Here is a 13,957-nt window from a genome sequence, read left to right as displayed (position 1 = left end):
AGGGGAAGGGGACGACAGATAGTTGCTGTGGGTGGGGGAGAGGGGGTAGAAATAAGGAAGAGAGAGGACAGAGTTGGAGGAGACTTCAGCAGGCTTCGTGTGGGAGGGGGGAGGGGGTGGAGAGGCAAGGACTTGCCTCTTAAAAACCCTTGCTATGGGTATGCAATATTTACATGGCAGGCACAACATTCTGAGTAAAATTTTCATGGCAATGGCCACGACAGAGGGCAAACTTGTGGCTCCACAAATGGTGAATGTTTAAATAAAGTATGAAGTGTCCTGCCAGGCCATAATGTGGATTTCGGGGAAGGGAGGGGTGTATGTGTAGTCACGCCACGCTGATGATGCACAATTCATCGAAATGCATTCACAGACAGGTTATATATATATATATATATATATATATATATATATATATATATATATATATATATATATATATATATATATATATATATATATATATATATATAGCAGTCCTTCTGTCTGTCTGTGTGTTTTTTTGTAACGAATAAGCTCCTAGACCAGTGAACCGATCTTGATGAAACTTTACACAAATATAGAACTAACATACAGCTCCAGGACACGCTAAGTGGCTCTCCATAGAAATGAAAAAAATATATTAAAAAAATATATATTAAAAAAAAATTCCCATTAAAAAGAAAAAAGCCTTTCGAATAGTGCACCGGCATATTAATCGCAACAAAAGGCTTCATGGTTAAAAACGCTGGGGTTTTTTGAAATACAAAATGTTCGTATTCGTTGACTTTTTAAGCATACACATTCTCCTCCTGTTATTTGAATTCTTGAACTGCACACGCACGGCAACAGCTAAATGCTGATAGATCTGCTCATGAAAGAGCCAGGCAAGCGGAGTCAGCTGCAGAGAGAGAGAGAGAGAGAGAGAGAGAGAGAGAGAGAGAGAGAGAGAGAGAGAGAGAGAGAGAGAGAGAGAGAGAGAGATAGAGAGATAGAGAGATAGAGAGATAGAGAGAGAGAGAGAGAGAGAGAGAGAGAGAGAGAGAGAGAGAGAGAGAGAGAGAGAGAGAGAGAGAGAGAGAGAGAGAGAGAGAGAGAGAGAGAGAGAGAGAGAGAGAGAGAGAGAGAGAGAGAGAGAGAGAGAGAGAGAGAGAGAGAGAGAGAGAGAGAGAGAGAGAGAGAGAGAGAGAGAGAGAGAGAGAGAGAGAGAGAGAGAGAGAGAGAGAGAGAGAGAGAGAGAGAGAGAGAGAGAGAGAGAGAGAGAGAGAGAGAGAGAGAGAGAGAGAGAGAGAGAGAGAGAGAGAGAGTCGTCTTACTGCTGATAGATCTGCTCATGACCGAGCCAGGCAAGCAGAGTCGGCTGCAGAGAGAGAGCGTCGCCTAACTGCAAATAGAGCGTCACACCGACGGGCGAGAGAAGCACAAAACTCACGTTCCAGCTTTCTAGGTCCGGGTTTTGGGAAGGTCATCAAGGACAGTTTCCACTGCTGCTAGAAACATTGAGTGGCTCAAGGCCATCTTTAACTATGACCTCTCTGAGGATCACGGCAGCATAAAGCCTTCCTTCCATAAATCTGAGGAATAAAAGAAGCCTTCCTAATTTTCTCCATACAACTAATGTCTCAGTCTAACTAGCGTGAAGAAAATAGGGCAAATTTCCTGGGTATTACCGGGTACTTCAGCAAGTATATATATATATATATATATATATATATATATATATATATATATATATATATATATATATATATATATATATATATATATATATATATATCCATCGATCCATTGGGACCATACTCTGCGCAGAGCGTTGGTGTGCTGAAGCAGTCTCCTATGCTATCGGACACAATCCTGGATGGGTAGCCACTCCAACACAGGATACCACAGGATCATTTTGCCGGCCTCAGAAGGATGACAGGCAGTCAACCACACCTGGTGGTGATTCAACAGCTGAGTGGGATTTGAACACATGAGATAGAACCAAAGGTTTCTGTTAGTCTCAATGGTGATGTTGATGGTTCTGTCGAGACCTTAATACCCATATATTTGTTGCTGCAGAGAGCAATGGAGGCAGTGACCGAGTGTGATTTGTCTCACTTGGTGATGGCACACTCAAGTTGGAGTGTTGATTTACATGATTTGCATAATTATGTTTTTCACACGAAATGTACAATGGGAGTGTATGCAATTAATTGACTGAGAATTCATATCTCTGATTTAACAAATTATATTGACCCATATCTTGTGATCTCTTGTGGTGCTGTGCTCTTACCACAACCATTTTGCCTTTACGGCGAAGAGTAGACAGTGAAAAAGGTAAACGGCTCCATGCACGAGATAGAGGTGTCGCACCATTTGGTTCCTCCAGAAAACAAAGGAAGTCATTTGTTAGAAGAATGCAAGTACTCTGAAATGGACTATTTGGTTCAAAACTTTTACTTGTTTACATTTCAATACAAATTGTACTTTTAAACAGGGCTTTGGCTGACATTATACTATGCTGTAATATCAGTTGCATTGACAAAAGCAACAATATATTCCAACGTACCTCTGAATATCGTCCTGTAAAAAACAGAAAGGGGTGAAAGTTAGGTAAAAGTGTTCCATAAATATACATTTGAAACTTTTCAACCACATTAAAGATCTTTTATCAAAACACAACAATGCTTTATTTATCGTGAAGTAAATTTCTCTTTCTCCAAACGAAATGTTCCATAGATGTAAGGAGCAGGAAAATAGATAATGACAAACACAAACTGGGCCTTTGAGCGTATTCAACAAATTGCAGGGAAAGGAGTCAATGCCACACTGAAAGGGGAGTTTTAATATAATTATTGAGGGATGGCAATAAAGTTTTAAAAAGCTGATTAAATTAACGAGCATTGGAAAGCACAAGCAGACGAGGGATTTTAATGCAACCACCGCACATGATGATCTGCTCTTACACAATTCCTACATTTTTGCAGAAACATCCCTGAACAAAAATCTCATATGCATTTCTTACAAGATTTGATATCAAATAAGAATTTAATAAGACCCTAATAAGATTCAAGGAACAACCTTTAAAAAGTACTTGTAAAGTTTGACAGCGCAATTGAGCTTGACAATTTGCTGAGTTTTGAATAAAGATATGCAACATGCTTTTCAGTACAATACATTGCAGACTTTTAGAGGTGGTCTAAAATCATACTCTTTATTCTCTTAAACATGGAATTCAACCACTCAAGCTCCACCTGTCCTAATAAGTAAATAAATTCCTCAGCTCCTTACTCAGTTCTGGTGCAACACATGGCACTTTGAGACGTGTGACCAACTGCTCCTTGGTGTCGCTGTAGAATTCAACCATCTTGAAGGAATTGGGGGGAGGTGGGGGCATCAGTTACAAAAGGGGATCAGTTTGTGGCAAAGGAACTCATTTATGGCATACATGTGTCTTGTGGTTTTGTTTTCTTCTCATGGTCATAATTCATTGTTTGTTTCACATTTTAAGCATTTTATATTTTACATTTTAAACATAATTATGGTGAAACTCATTATCATAAATATAATCATAGTCGTTATTATCATCATAATCACCAAAAACTCATTTAAAAGAAAATGTCAAAAAAATCAAATAAAACACGTGTTGTCACGGCCATCATCATCATATGCCTGGTGTTGGCTTAATAGCTGGAGTCGTGGGCTTGGGATCTGAGGGTCCTGAGTTCAAATTCTGCTTGACTTTTGAATTAATACTAAGTGGGGTTGACTCAACCTGTCATCCATCCCAAATTGGCAAAATGAGTACCAACTTGCTGGGATCCTGTTTTGGAGTAATAACCTGTCCAGGATTGTAGTCAATATCCCAGAAGACTGCTTCGGCAGCACCAACACTGCACAGAGTATGGTCCGAATGGTTTGATGGATCATCATCATCATAATAGATAACACTGTTGTTGGCATATTTTTGATTATATGCAGTTTGATTAAATTATTTCTCGTGTTTATTGTACAAATATTTACAAGGATGTAACATATTTTGCTGGCTATCAAATTTGGTGGCATTTCTTTAAGCTGAGCAATTTTCGTCAGTATCAGTTACTGAGGACGGCATCGTGGGCCATCATCTCCGACTTGTTTAACACCCACAATTTATCACTCCTTCTGATGGGGTTGCTTGAGAGGAAAAGTTATCCCGATTTGTTTTTCATGAACTTGCTGGCTGGCCATGGCTGACAGAATACTGGAGCAGAGCAGAATTGGGGAGGGATTTTGAACTTTAATTATTCTGGATGCTCGCAATAACTCACATCCTCTTCACAAATGACAACACTAGAACTTTAACATCCACCAGGTAATGATAGCAGACAGGACACCAAGCTTAACATTCATCTGAAGAATGGCACCCACTCCTGCGAGGAGATTCTGCTCCACGCTGACGAGGGCCAACAAGCCTGAAACGCATATCCGTGGATGTTCCCTCACCAGAGTGGACTTGTCCATAAAAATGATAATTAATTTATCTTCCCAGTATTGGCTGCAGGACAATCCTATAAAGATTAAAGGATTTAGCTCTGCGAAGCTCATGTCTAATTCACAAAGCCGATGCAACTGTTTAGCCAGCAATAATATATATTATAATAACAATATTAACATTATATATAATGTATGTATACATATACAGGCATACCACCAATAACGCTGTTTTGCATTAAGCTCGATAAAATGTGGGGGGGGGGAGGGGGGGAAAATCAATATCCATGATTTGTCCCACAAATACTGTACATATAAAGGAAACACACCCTCCCTACGGCATACGTGGAGCCAATCTCGTGGAGCCAATGACTCACCCCATTTGCATTTAACTGTTCTGAGCTTTTATATTAGGACACATTAACGACACATCATTATATATATATATATATATATATATATATATATATATATATATATATATGTATATATGTATGTATATATGTATATATGTATGTATATATGTATATATGTATATATGTATGTATATATGTATATATGTATGTATATATATATATATATATATATATATATATATATATATATATATATATATATATATATATATATATATATATATTAATGTTGTGTGTAATGCAGGGATAGAAAGAAGCGTGTGGTGCGACAATAAACAGGCAACTTACTAACGTCTTAATTAAGATTAATGTCTCACTTTTTAGGAAGGCATCCACGACATAAAGTGGAAACCTGCTGTAGTGTGTTTTAAATTAAAAAAAATTCAAGTTATTTCAGAAAAATCACCCTTTGAAATTTTTTTTCATTTATGCAATTTGATGTCTTAAAACAGATTTAAAAAAAGCTTACTCTTACTTAAGCGATTAATCTATGATGTAGAGCCATATTGAAACCTTTTTGAAAGTCTTGCTATGTCATTTGTACATATGATGCTATGTCAATACCTTCATCGACCCATCTTGGTATCTGCTGGAACATACGTGCTGACACCATTATAATATCTGACGATGCAACTGTAGCATTAATATAATCGTTATTGTGCTCATAAATATTGCATGACCTAAACAGGTGTAATGGAAGTGTACCTGACAAATGCTGTCAAACTTGCGTGAAGACCTTCTATCATTGCAGTTGAGGAAGATCTTCCCTCCTTCAGTAACCAGAGCATAATGCAAGACTTTGTGTTTGTGAAGGAGGCTGATGGCAAACAAACCAAAGTCACGTTCTCGCACCCTGCGCACAACACAATAACATTGGACAAGCTTAATGTTTAACAGAAATAGTCATGCTTTGGGGTTAAGGTCAATATAGGGTCAGTGAAATACTGTGTATTTTCCTATTATCGAGGGAGTAATTTTAGGGTAAGGAATTGCTGACATGAGAGCTATTTTGCATATATATTGTTGCGGTTCTCAGAACTGCATGCATACAACAGATAGTGTCCAAAGACAGTTATTCCATTATTATACGTGTAGATAGTCCCTTTCCTTTTGTTTAGCGGGACAACAAGGGAGTGCGTTGCGATGATCTAATAGCTAGGGTTGCTTCAATCATTTTCTCCTTCATTTCATCCATACTCTTCTTCTTTTCTGATTATTCCTGAGGGAAATCAGCCACGTGCGCCTTCGCTGTAAGGTGGGGCCTCGTGGAAGCCAGCACGTGCAGCGCCATGGTGGGGAAACTGCAGCGCCGAGTCATGTGGTGTGCTTGTTGGTGCGGGATTGTCTGCTCGAGCTTCTGATGGTCTGGGGAGAATTTCCGATTGCATTAGAAAGGCATGCAAGTAAATACTTCTAAAGAGGCTGTACGAATGGTGTTTTTCACGGCACGGGAAACACGGCCAGCATGACACCCATGTTGCACAAGACGCGTACGGAGGCCATTAAAGCCGACTCCACACCATGTTGGGCAGGATATGAGTGTGCGGGTAGAAGCGGCTTATTCTTTTTTGACCTCAATACCCGACACATATTGGTGTTCACTCCACGCACACGCTAGCGGAGTCGTGTGAACACGAGCACTGGCCACGTGCGTAATGGCGGAACCACACGCACTGTATGGAATGTGCTCGAAAGCAGACACGTACGCCGCTTGTGAAAAGTGCATGGATTTATCCATGGCGATGTACCTTCAGTCCTCGCTGGCAGCGGTGGATTTTCCATGGATGGTGAACGTCTTCTCATCTCTGCAGCCAGCGAGGCTGTGATCGAGCCAGGGACTGTACAGTGCGGGCCATGTTGGCACGCGTGGAAAGAGCACATTGATCAATGCTGGTTGAACGTCCGAGCAGGCATGTGGGACCCTCGATCGGTCGCCCGGGGTTTTTTGTGGGATGATTCGCGTGCCAATTTCGGTGTGGGCGATTCATGTCATCTCGTGGGTTCGGAGCGCAATATTGCCGCTGTTTGAGATGGCCTTGCCGAAAACGAAGTGAGGCGGTATCAAGCACAAGCTGGTGGGCCACATGAGGGGTCGGGGCCAATCGGAGCGCCCGATTCGGGTGATGACGTTTGGATTTGGTATTGCCCCTCCCCCGAGCTGCGGGCCCTATAAAGGTCTGGGCAGTCCCTCTTGCCTGGCCAGTCTGTGTTTCCTGCTCCTCGTCTCCACCTCATCTCCGCCGACGCCTCGTCTCGTCGACACCACCACGACCCGCCTCCTGCACCTCCACTCTGCCTCCTCATCTCCGCCCACACCACATTGACCCCACCTGCCTACCTGATCCCGCCTACTACACCACCCTCGCCCTCTGGACTCCGCCCCTTCTCCACTCAAGCTCCTCCTTCACGAACAGTCTCCACCCGTGCGGCTTGGGCCAGAGACAACACGCCCACTGTCAGGTACCGCACCCCAGAGCATCCCACCACACCCCAGAGCATCCCCCCCCCCGGAAACGTATTGGTGGTGTGTCGAGCTATCAAGCACAAAGGTACCAAGAATGTCGCCTCGGCTCCTTTCCCTTCCTGGTTCAAAACTTTCTCTTCATCGGGTTTTCTGTGTCTGTGTGTGTGCATGTGTGTGTGTGTGTCCTGGCACCTGACTGCTTAAGTAAGACTGCAGAAGATCGTTATCATTATTATTGTTATTATTTTCGCGTTAAGTCTGCTCTGTGTCCCCGTTAGTAAGTTGCCTGTTTATTGTCGCACCACACGCTTCTTTCTATCCCTGCATTACACACAACAATAAATCTTCACTGTGCCACCTATCTTTCCTCGCCTGCTTGTAAATAAATTATTATTATTAGGAATGTTCCCTGCTCGTTTTTGTCTTTTCTTCCATTGATCCAGCATGGTCTGAATCCAAGTTTAGCCGGGACTTTATTCCCAATGATCTGTTCCTTTTAGCCGGTATGTCCTTGGCAGTGTCGCTCGGCTGCATCCGATCCGCTAGAGTGATCCGGTTTGGACAAGGCGTACTGAGGGTGTGTTCGGTGTTCCCTGGTATCCCGATTAACCCATAGACGGGAGGACCCTAGGTCACGCGGTTTAGTTATTGGCATCCATAATCGGTTAAGCGACCCGCCGTGTCACGGTATTATCCATGTGCGACGGCCTACAATACCGGGGAGTCTGGTGGGAACCGACATAGCTTCTCCCACCTTGTGGTCTTCTCACTCGACCCCCCCGCCCCCCGGCCCGCAACAATATCATAAATTCAGTTGCAGAAGCATCATGGGTAAACAAGACTGTTAAACCCGAGTTACTTCCATATTTATGGTAAATATGCCATGCAACATCAGAAGGACTCTTCACAAATGTACAAGCTATTTTCTACACATTGTCTAGGATTATGGAAGAGCTAGAACACAATGGATGAGGAGGTAACAGAACATAAAGAATATTAGAAAGAGAGGGGAAAAACACACTAACCGCAGGGATGAGCAACAAAATAGAGGGAGATTTGGAGAAAAGTGATTTACTCAAAAAGCCATTCTCTTTCCTGGAAGCATGAACAATAATGAGGCCCCTATTGAATGAAAGATTAAGTTTATCATGCAATAATTTGATTGTAAACAGTTTTGTTCATCTGTTTGATTGGGTGCCTTTGTTTGATATTTTTTCTAGTCTCAGGCTCATTGAAAATCTTGTATGTTTTTTGTTTTGAAGGATATTAGGATACACTCGTTTATTGTTAGAGTGCATACCTATATCAGGTCATGTTTTTACATTTTGTTTACTGCAGTTTACATTTTGTTTTACAAACAAAATTTACATTTTGTATCCACTGATAATGCATCTACATCCGGACCTTAACCAAAATCTAATCAGCTTGTTGTTGTCACACACCCAATGCCTCCACCAAGTTTTGTCCGAATCCATCCATAACTTTTTTGAGATATCCTACTAACAAACAGACAGACAAACAGACAGGCGGGAGGTGAAAACATAACCTCTCCCAACGAAGGTAACAAGTCAACACAGGATATGGGATTTGACAATGGATTTTTCAAAAGAAGAGTGGAGAAAATGTTCTTAAATGCTGTGAGAAACAATATGAGGCTGGAGATTGGGGAAGTACCCTTCAGAGCAAAATGTAGTTTTCACTCTTTTGCACCGACGAAGGGTAATGGCTGAAACGTCAGCCTCACCTTGTTTCTCAAAGTGTTAAGAATTATGCTTTCTCAACTCTTGTTTGGGATAATCTACTGTCTTGTTTGCCTTATATGCTGATGCATATAATTTGTTATTTGTCTGTCAATATAATGTTCCTTCTATGGATTTTGAATGTGTAATTGCAGCATTATGTGTTATGTTTTCATATGGGAATGGCATTGCTGGAGGCCAAACCAAACAAAACAAGATATTTGCTCCATTTCAGGAGTTCCCCTTCATGTAAGGGCATTGTGCCAGATTCTCACTTCCTTAATTTTAAAGCGCAACTGTTTATTCTATTTTAAACGACGTTTCCTCGCTATCTCAATGGTCAGGCCAACTTGAAAATAATTAATTTATGGTCTTGCGGCAATCACTTTATCAGCGCATGATTCAGTATATGCTGTAAGCTCATATTGTGTAATAATTTGCAGCTGAAACCTGTGAAAATTACAAACAATAAATAAAACTTCAGCAGGAAAAGATACCGATGAAGCGGGCAGGAAAAGTGATGAGAAACATCAAACCTGCAAGCAAGTTTCAGTTTTATTATTAAATGATGCAATGGAAACAAATTTACAGGTCCGTAATTATTCACACACCCTACTATTAATTCCCAATCGTTCACTGGCTTTGACACCAGTACAAATTTTAATTAAGGAGCCGAGGAATAATAAAGCTACATATATCAAACAAACCGTTTCAAACGGAGCACCTTGACACAATTAGAGAATTTGAATTGTATTGGACGTGGCAATAAATGTGAGTTGTTGCTCGCAGCTTGCCGGCTCTATGACAGAATATGCCATTTGCATTTTTGCCTCTTCCATCTCCACCCTGCTTAGAATCATGTGTTGGCACGGGCAACTTGTATTCATGAAATATCCTTAGACTTTATCCTTTTTCTTTTCAGAAAGTAATAATCTATTAGTAAAAGGTAAAAATTTCAAGTATTCTTTGAAATACTAATATTTATCTTTTGAACTGTTTGGTCAATAAATTTTGATCACTGCATATAGAGTATGCTGTTCAGAACACCTAATCCATCCATTCCCTTGGGACCATACTCTGTACAGAGCATGTTGTTGTTCTTCTTTTGGCTGCTCCCGTTAGGGGTCGCCACAGCGGATCATCCGTTATGATCCGCCTACTGATTTGGCACAGGTTTTACGCTGGATGCCCTTCCTGACGCAACCCTGGTCGCCTCTTACGACACAGGGATAAGGATTGGGTTTCGCCATGATTCTGGGCTGCCTACACCCTCTCATAGCATAGCCCACGCAAAGCACCCGTCCTCAAGCGATCCTCCAACCCAAGCCTCCGAGTAGCCGGATTACAGGCGCACGCCACGACGCCCGGTATTATACTCTGTACAGAGCATCAGTGCTGCCAAAACAGACTCCTGGGCTATTGGGCACAATCCTGGATGGATCACCACACCAGCACAGGATACTCAAATGGCTCAATCATCCCAGCAAGCTAGTTGGTACTCATTTTGCCAACCTCAGAAGGACAACAGGCTGAATCAACCCCACCTGGTAATAATTCGACAGCCAAGCAGGATTTGAATTCAGGACCCAAGGATCCCAAGTTCACCGCTCTAATCGTTAAGCCAACAAAAGACATAAGCACTTAATGCTTAACCAAATATCAATTTCGTGATAAATACAAAACAACCACATCTTTCATACAAAACAAGGCTCGGTTGACCAATTATACAATTTCAGTTATCAATCTACTGAAAATTCTTATCCATCCATCGGGACAATACTCTGTGCAGAGCATTGGTGCTGCCTAAGCAGTCTCCTTGGCTCTCGGGCACAATCCTGGATGTGTCACTACTCCGATACAGGATACCAGCATGCTGTCACTCATTTTGCCAACCTCAGAAGGATGACAGGCATAGTCAACCCCACCTAATATAAATTCAATAGTCAAGTGGGATTTGAACTCACGATCCTTAGATTCCAAACCCACCACCCCAACCATTAAGCCAACACCAGACATAAATTCTTATACATTCTCAGTTATCAATCTAAATTCTAAACAGTTAGCTGAGTATACAGAGGCAGATTAACAGTCAAACATTACAAAATCTCAATAAGAACCATTTAGACATTTTTACGATGCAGAAAATAATAGAGCATTTCGAAACAGATTAATAGTTGGAATGTATAAACCTTCATTATTCCCATTTGTCATCATCAGTTTACAAAGTATTTTTTTATGGATTACCCAAAAGAGGTGTTTGGTCATCAACACTGATAAGCTAAAAGTAATTTTCCGAATAGGAATTTTACATAAAGAAGCTTGGAAAGTGGCAAGTGTGATGCAAACTGTGACACATTTGCTACGTCAAAAGTAGGAAATGAGTTATCTTTTTTTTTTTGCCTCCCACATATAATTCCTCAATCAAACAATCTTCCACAATTTTTTTTAAATGTTTCTGCAATTAAATACTCTTGAAAATCCAACACCTTGCGTTGAGGTTACCTGTTTTGATTAGAAGAGTGAAAGACAGGAGAGGTGACCGTTTTAAAAATATAGACATCGAGGCTCATGGAAGAGCTGTTGGCAACAGAATGTAACTGAGAAACAGACCAATGGAGAAAGGCGGTACATGTGGACAAGGCACAAACAGGCAAACATCAGTGTGGGAAAGTAGAGCTTCTGGTAGAGGAGGGACAGACAGTAAAAGTGGAAGAAGTTGTCGACAAGAAAGAAGAAACAGTAAAGCAAAGAAGAAATTGCTTCAAAAAATGAAGAAATCAGTGAGAGTAGAATAAACATTTGGAAGTTTTTATGATAAGGAGAACAAGAGCAGTTAAAAGCTGATTAATAGTTGGTTATTATTATTAATATTATTTTGTATGCAGCCTGCGGCTGCTGATTGCATCATTTCTGGGAGCATGGCTGAGCTGCTGATGGAGTTCCCCCTCTTTCCAGTAAGTTGGTTCTCATTTTACTGACATCAGAAGGATGACAGGCTGTCAATCCACCTCGTGTTATTTAACGGCACGAGAAGGACTCAAACTCAAAACTCTATGATCTTAAGCTCGTCAGCTTAACCGTTAAGCCAACAACAGGCTTATTGATAGTTGGTCCGTACATAATTGATATGCTCGGTGTTTCTTGGATTTATTCACATCCCTTTGTATATATGCAAATTAATTTGATAAATTACCCAAAATATGATCAAGTACAAACACTCATTACATAAAAATTCATTTTCTGAATTGGAATTTTCCTTGAAGAAGCTTGGGAGTCGCATTTTCTTCCCTTTTGTTTACAGAATAAATTGCATTGATAGTCACAGGTGGGCATGAAGAAGTGGTGGACTCTGGTCTTGGAAATTGGAAGGAAGAACAAAACAGGACAGCCTTGCACAACTGATTCCATAAACAATAGAAAAGGACATCGAAGAAGTGCAGGTTGGGCAGAGACATTGTAATTAGGCAGGGTAAGACGAAATGTGTAAAGGAAGCAACCTGCCACGTACAACCCGGTAGCGTAGTTGTGAAACCATGCAGGGAGAGGTTTCCGAAAGAAAAATATTAAGTAACTCCCAAAAAGGAGTGAGAATAGAGAAGTGTTCATGCAAGTAGCTACACTTGTGTCAAGTTATGCATTGCGTCTCCTGTGTTTATCTTTGCTTCTTCTTTTTCAGCAAAACCTCTCCCTATTTCAATACCCTACTAACACCATTGCAGTAAAATATATGTACAGTTATTGTTCTCAGAATTGATGTCATTTTGTCATATAAAATGTATTGCTGGGGTAATAATTCAGGTGTGTGTAATTGAAAGTGGGGGCATAACACTGGCTATTTGGCCTGATTATGTATTATTTATGTCTATTTGTATTCCAGAATATAGTTAGGAGAGGGAATCCAAAGTTTTTCTCTTTTCAAAAACTCTTAGACATAACAACTTGACTTCAACTACAAAGCTTGGTGTTGGCTTTGTGGTTAAGGTTGCTGGCTTAGGATTTTAGGGTCATGATTTTGAGCCCTGTTCCCGTTGAATTAACATCAGGTGGGGTTGACAGCCTGTCATCCTTCTACGGTTGGCAAAACAAGTACCAGTGTAAGGTAATAGGGTCATTACATCAGTGGTATAGCTGTGCCCTCAACCAATGATTCAACCAGCAGCCACATCTGTACATGAAGAAGAAGAAGAATACTTCCACCACAATGGCTTCAAGAAACTCATCCGCTGCCTGATGGTGGCTGGAGATGACATAAAAAATAATCTGTGCCATGTTTTGCTGACGCAACACTATTCAATCATGTTTGGGAGTTTTGACGAAAACTATGGTGTCCTCCAGCTCACACAAAAAGGCCTACATTTAAACCTACTCATCTGCCATTAGTTATTATTTTGTAATGTACCGAAAAAAAGAAGAAAGAAAATGAAAAATTCTTGACATGATATGGAGAAGTGGACAAACAAAAGTGATTGTTATTTTCAAGGATAAAAATGGAAAAACTGGATTTTGGAACATAAGTCAATTAGAAAGTTCTACAAAATGGCGTTTAAAAATAAAAAAAGTTTTATTGATTGAATAAACTGATGTTCAGGCCATTAACTTTTACAAACCTGTTTAGCTTCTATTGTCAAAGCTTCAGGATTTCACAAAAAAAAAAAACGCATGTCCACACTGCAAAGATGAACAATGAGACTTACAGGAAGAGGCCACTTATGTATTTGACATTCAGCAGTCTGTGTTCCGCATCTTCCCGGGAAATCCGCCGGTGGAACCAAGCCATCCCCTCATGTAGACGAGAAATTACTTCTGGTAGAAGTTCATGATAATGTTCATCCACGTACTGTTGCAGATCTTTTCCCTGCACGCAATAGATCAGGTCAAGGCCACAGTTCAAAAAACAACTATGG

At 40.7% G+C, this 13,957-nt stretch overlaps 1 protein-coding gene across 1 annotated transcript in view; it reads right to left on the bottom strand.

The window, feature by feature from the left end:
* The window catches only part of LOC147025340 (tyrosine-protein kinase SYK-like), a 67,607-nt gene that overhangs the window by 41,197 nt on the left and 12,453 nt on the right, over positions 1–13,957 (bottom strand). The window contains exons 3-7 of the mRNA XM_085886227.1: positions 13,748–13,908; positions 5,556–5,703; positions 3,253–3,328; positions 2,531–2,544; positions 2,255–2,344 (exon numbers count right to left, since the gene is read on the bottom strand). Coding sequence (XP_085742353.1) covers positions 2,255–2,344; positions 2,531–2,544; positions 3,253–3,328; positions 5,556–5,703; positions 13,748–13,908 — 489 coding nt within the window. The remainder of the gene's footprint in view (positions 1–2,254; positions 2,345–2,530; positions 2,545–3,252; positions 3,329–5,555; positions 5,704–13,747; positions 13,909–13,957) is intronic.

The sequence above is a fragment of the Eptatretus burgeri genome, chromosome 6 (genome assembly GCF_056783735.1).
Source record: "Eptatretus burgeri isolate ZD-2024b chromosome 6, Ebu_testis_v1, whole genome shotgun sequence".
NCBI lineage: Eukaryota > Metazoa > Chordata > Myxini > Myxiniformes > Myxinidae > Eptatretus > Eptatretus burgeri.
This window is presented reverse-complemented; position numbering and strand designations above follow the sequence as displayed.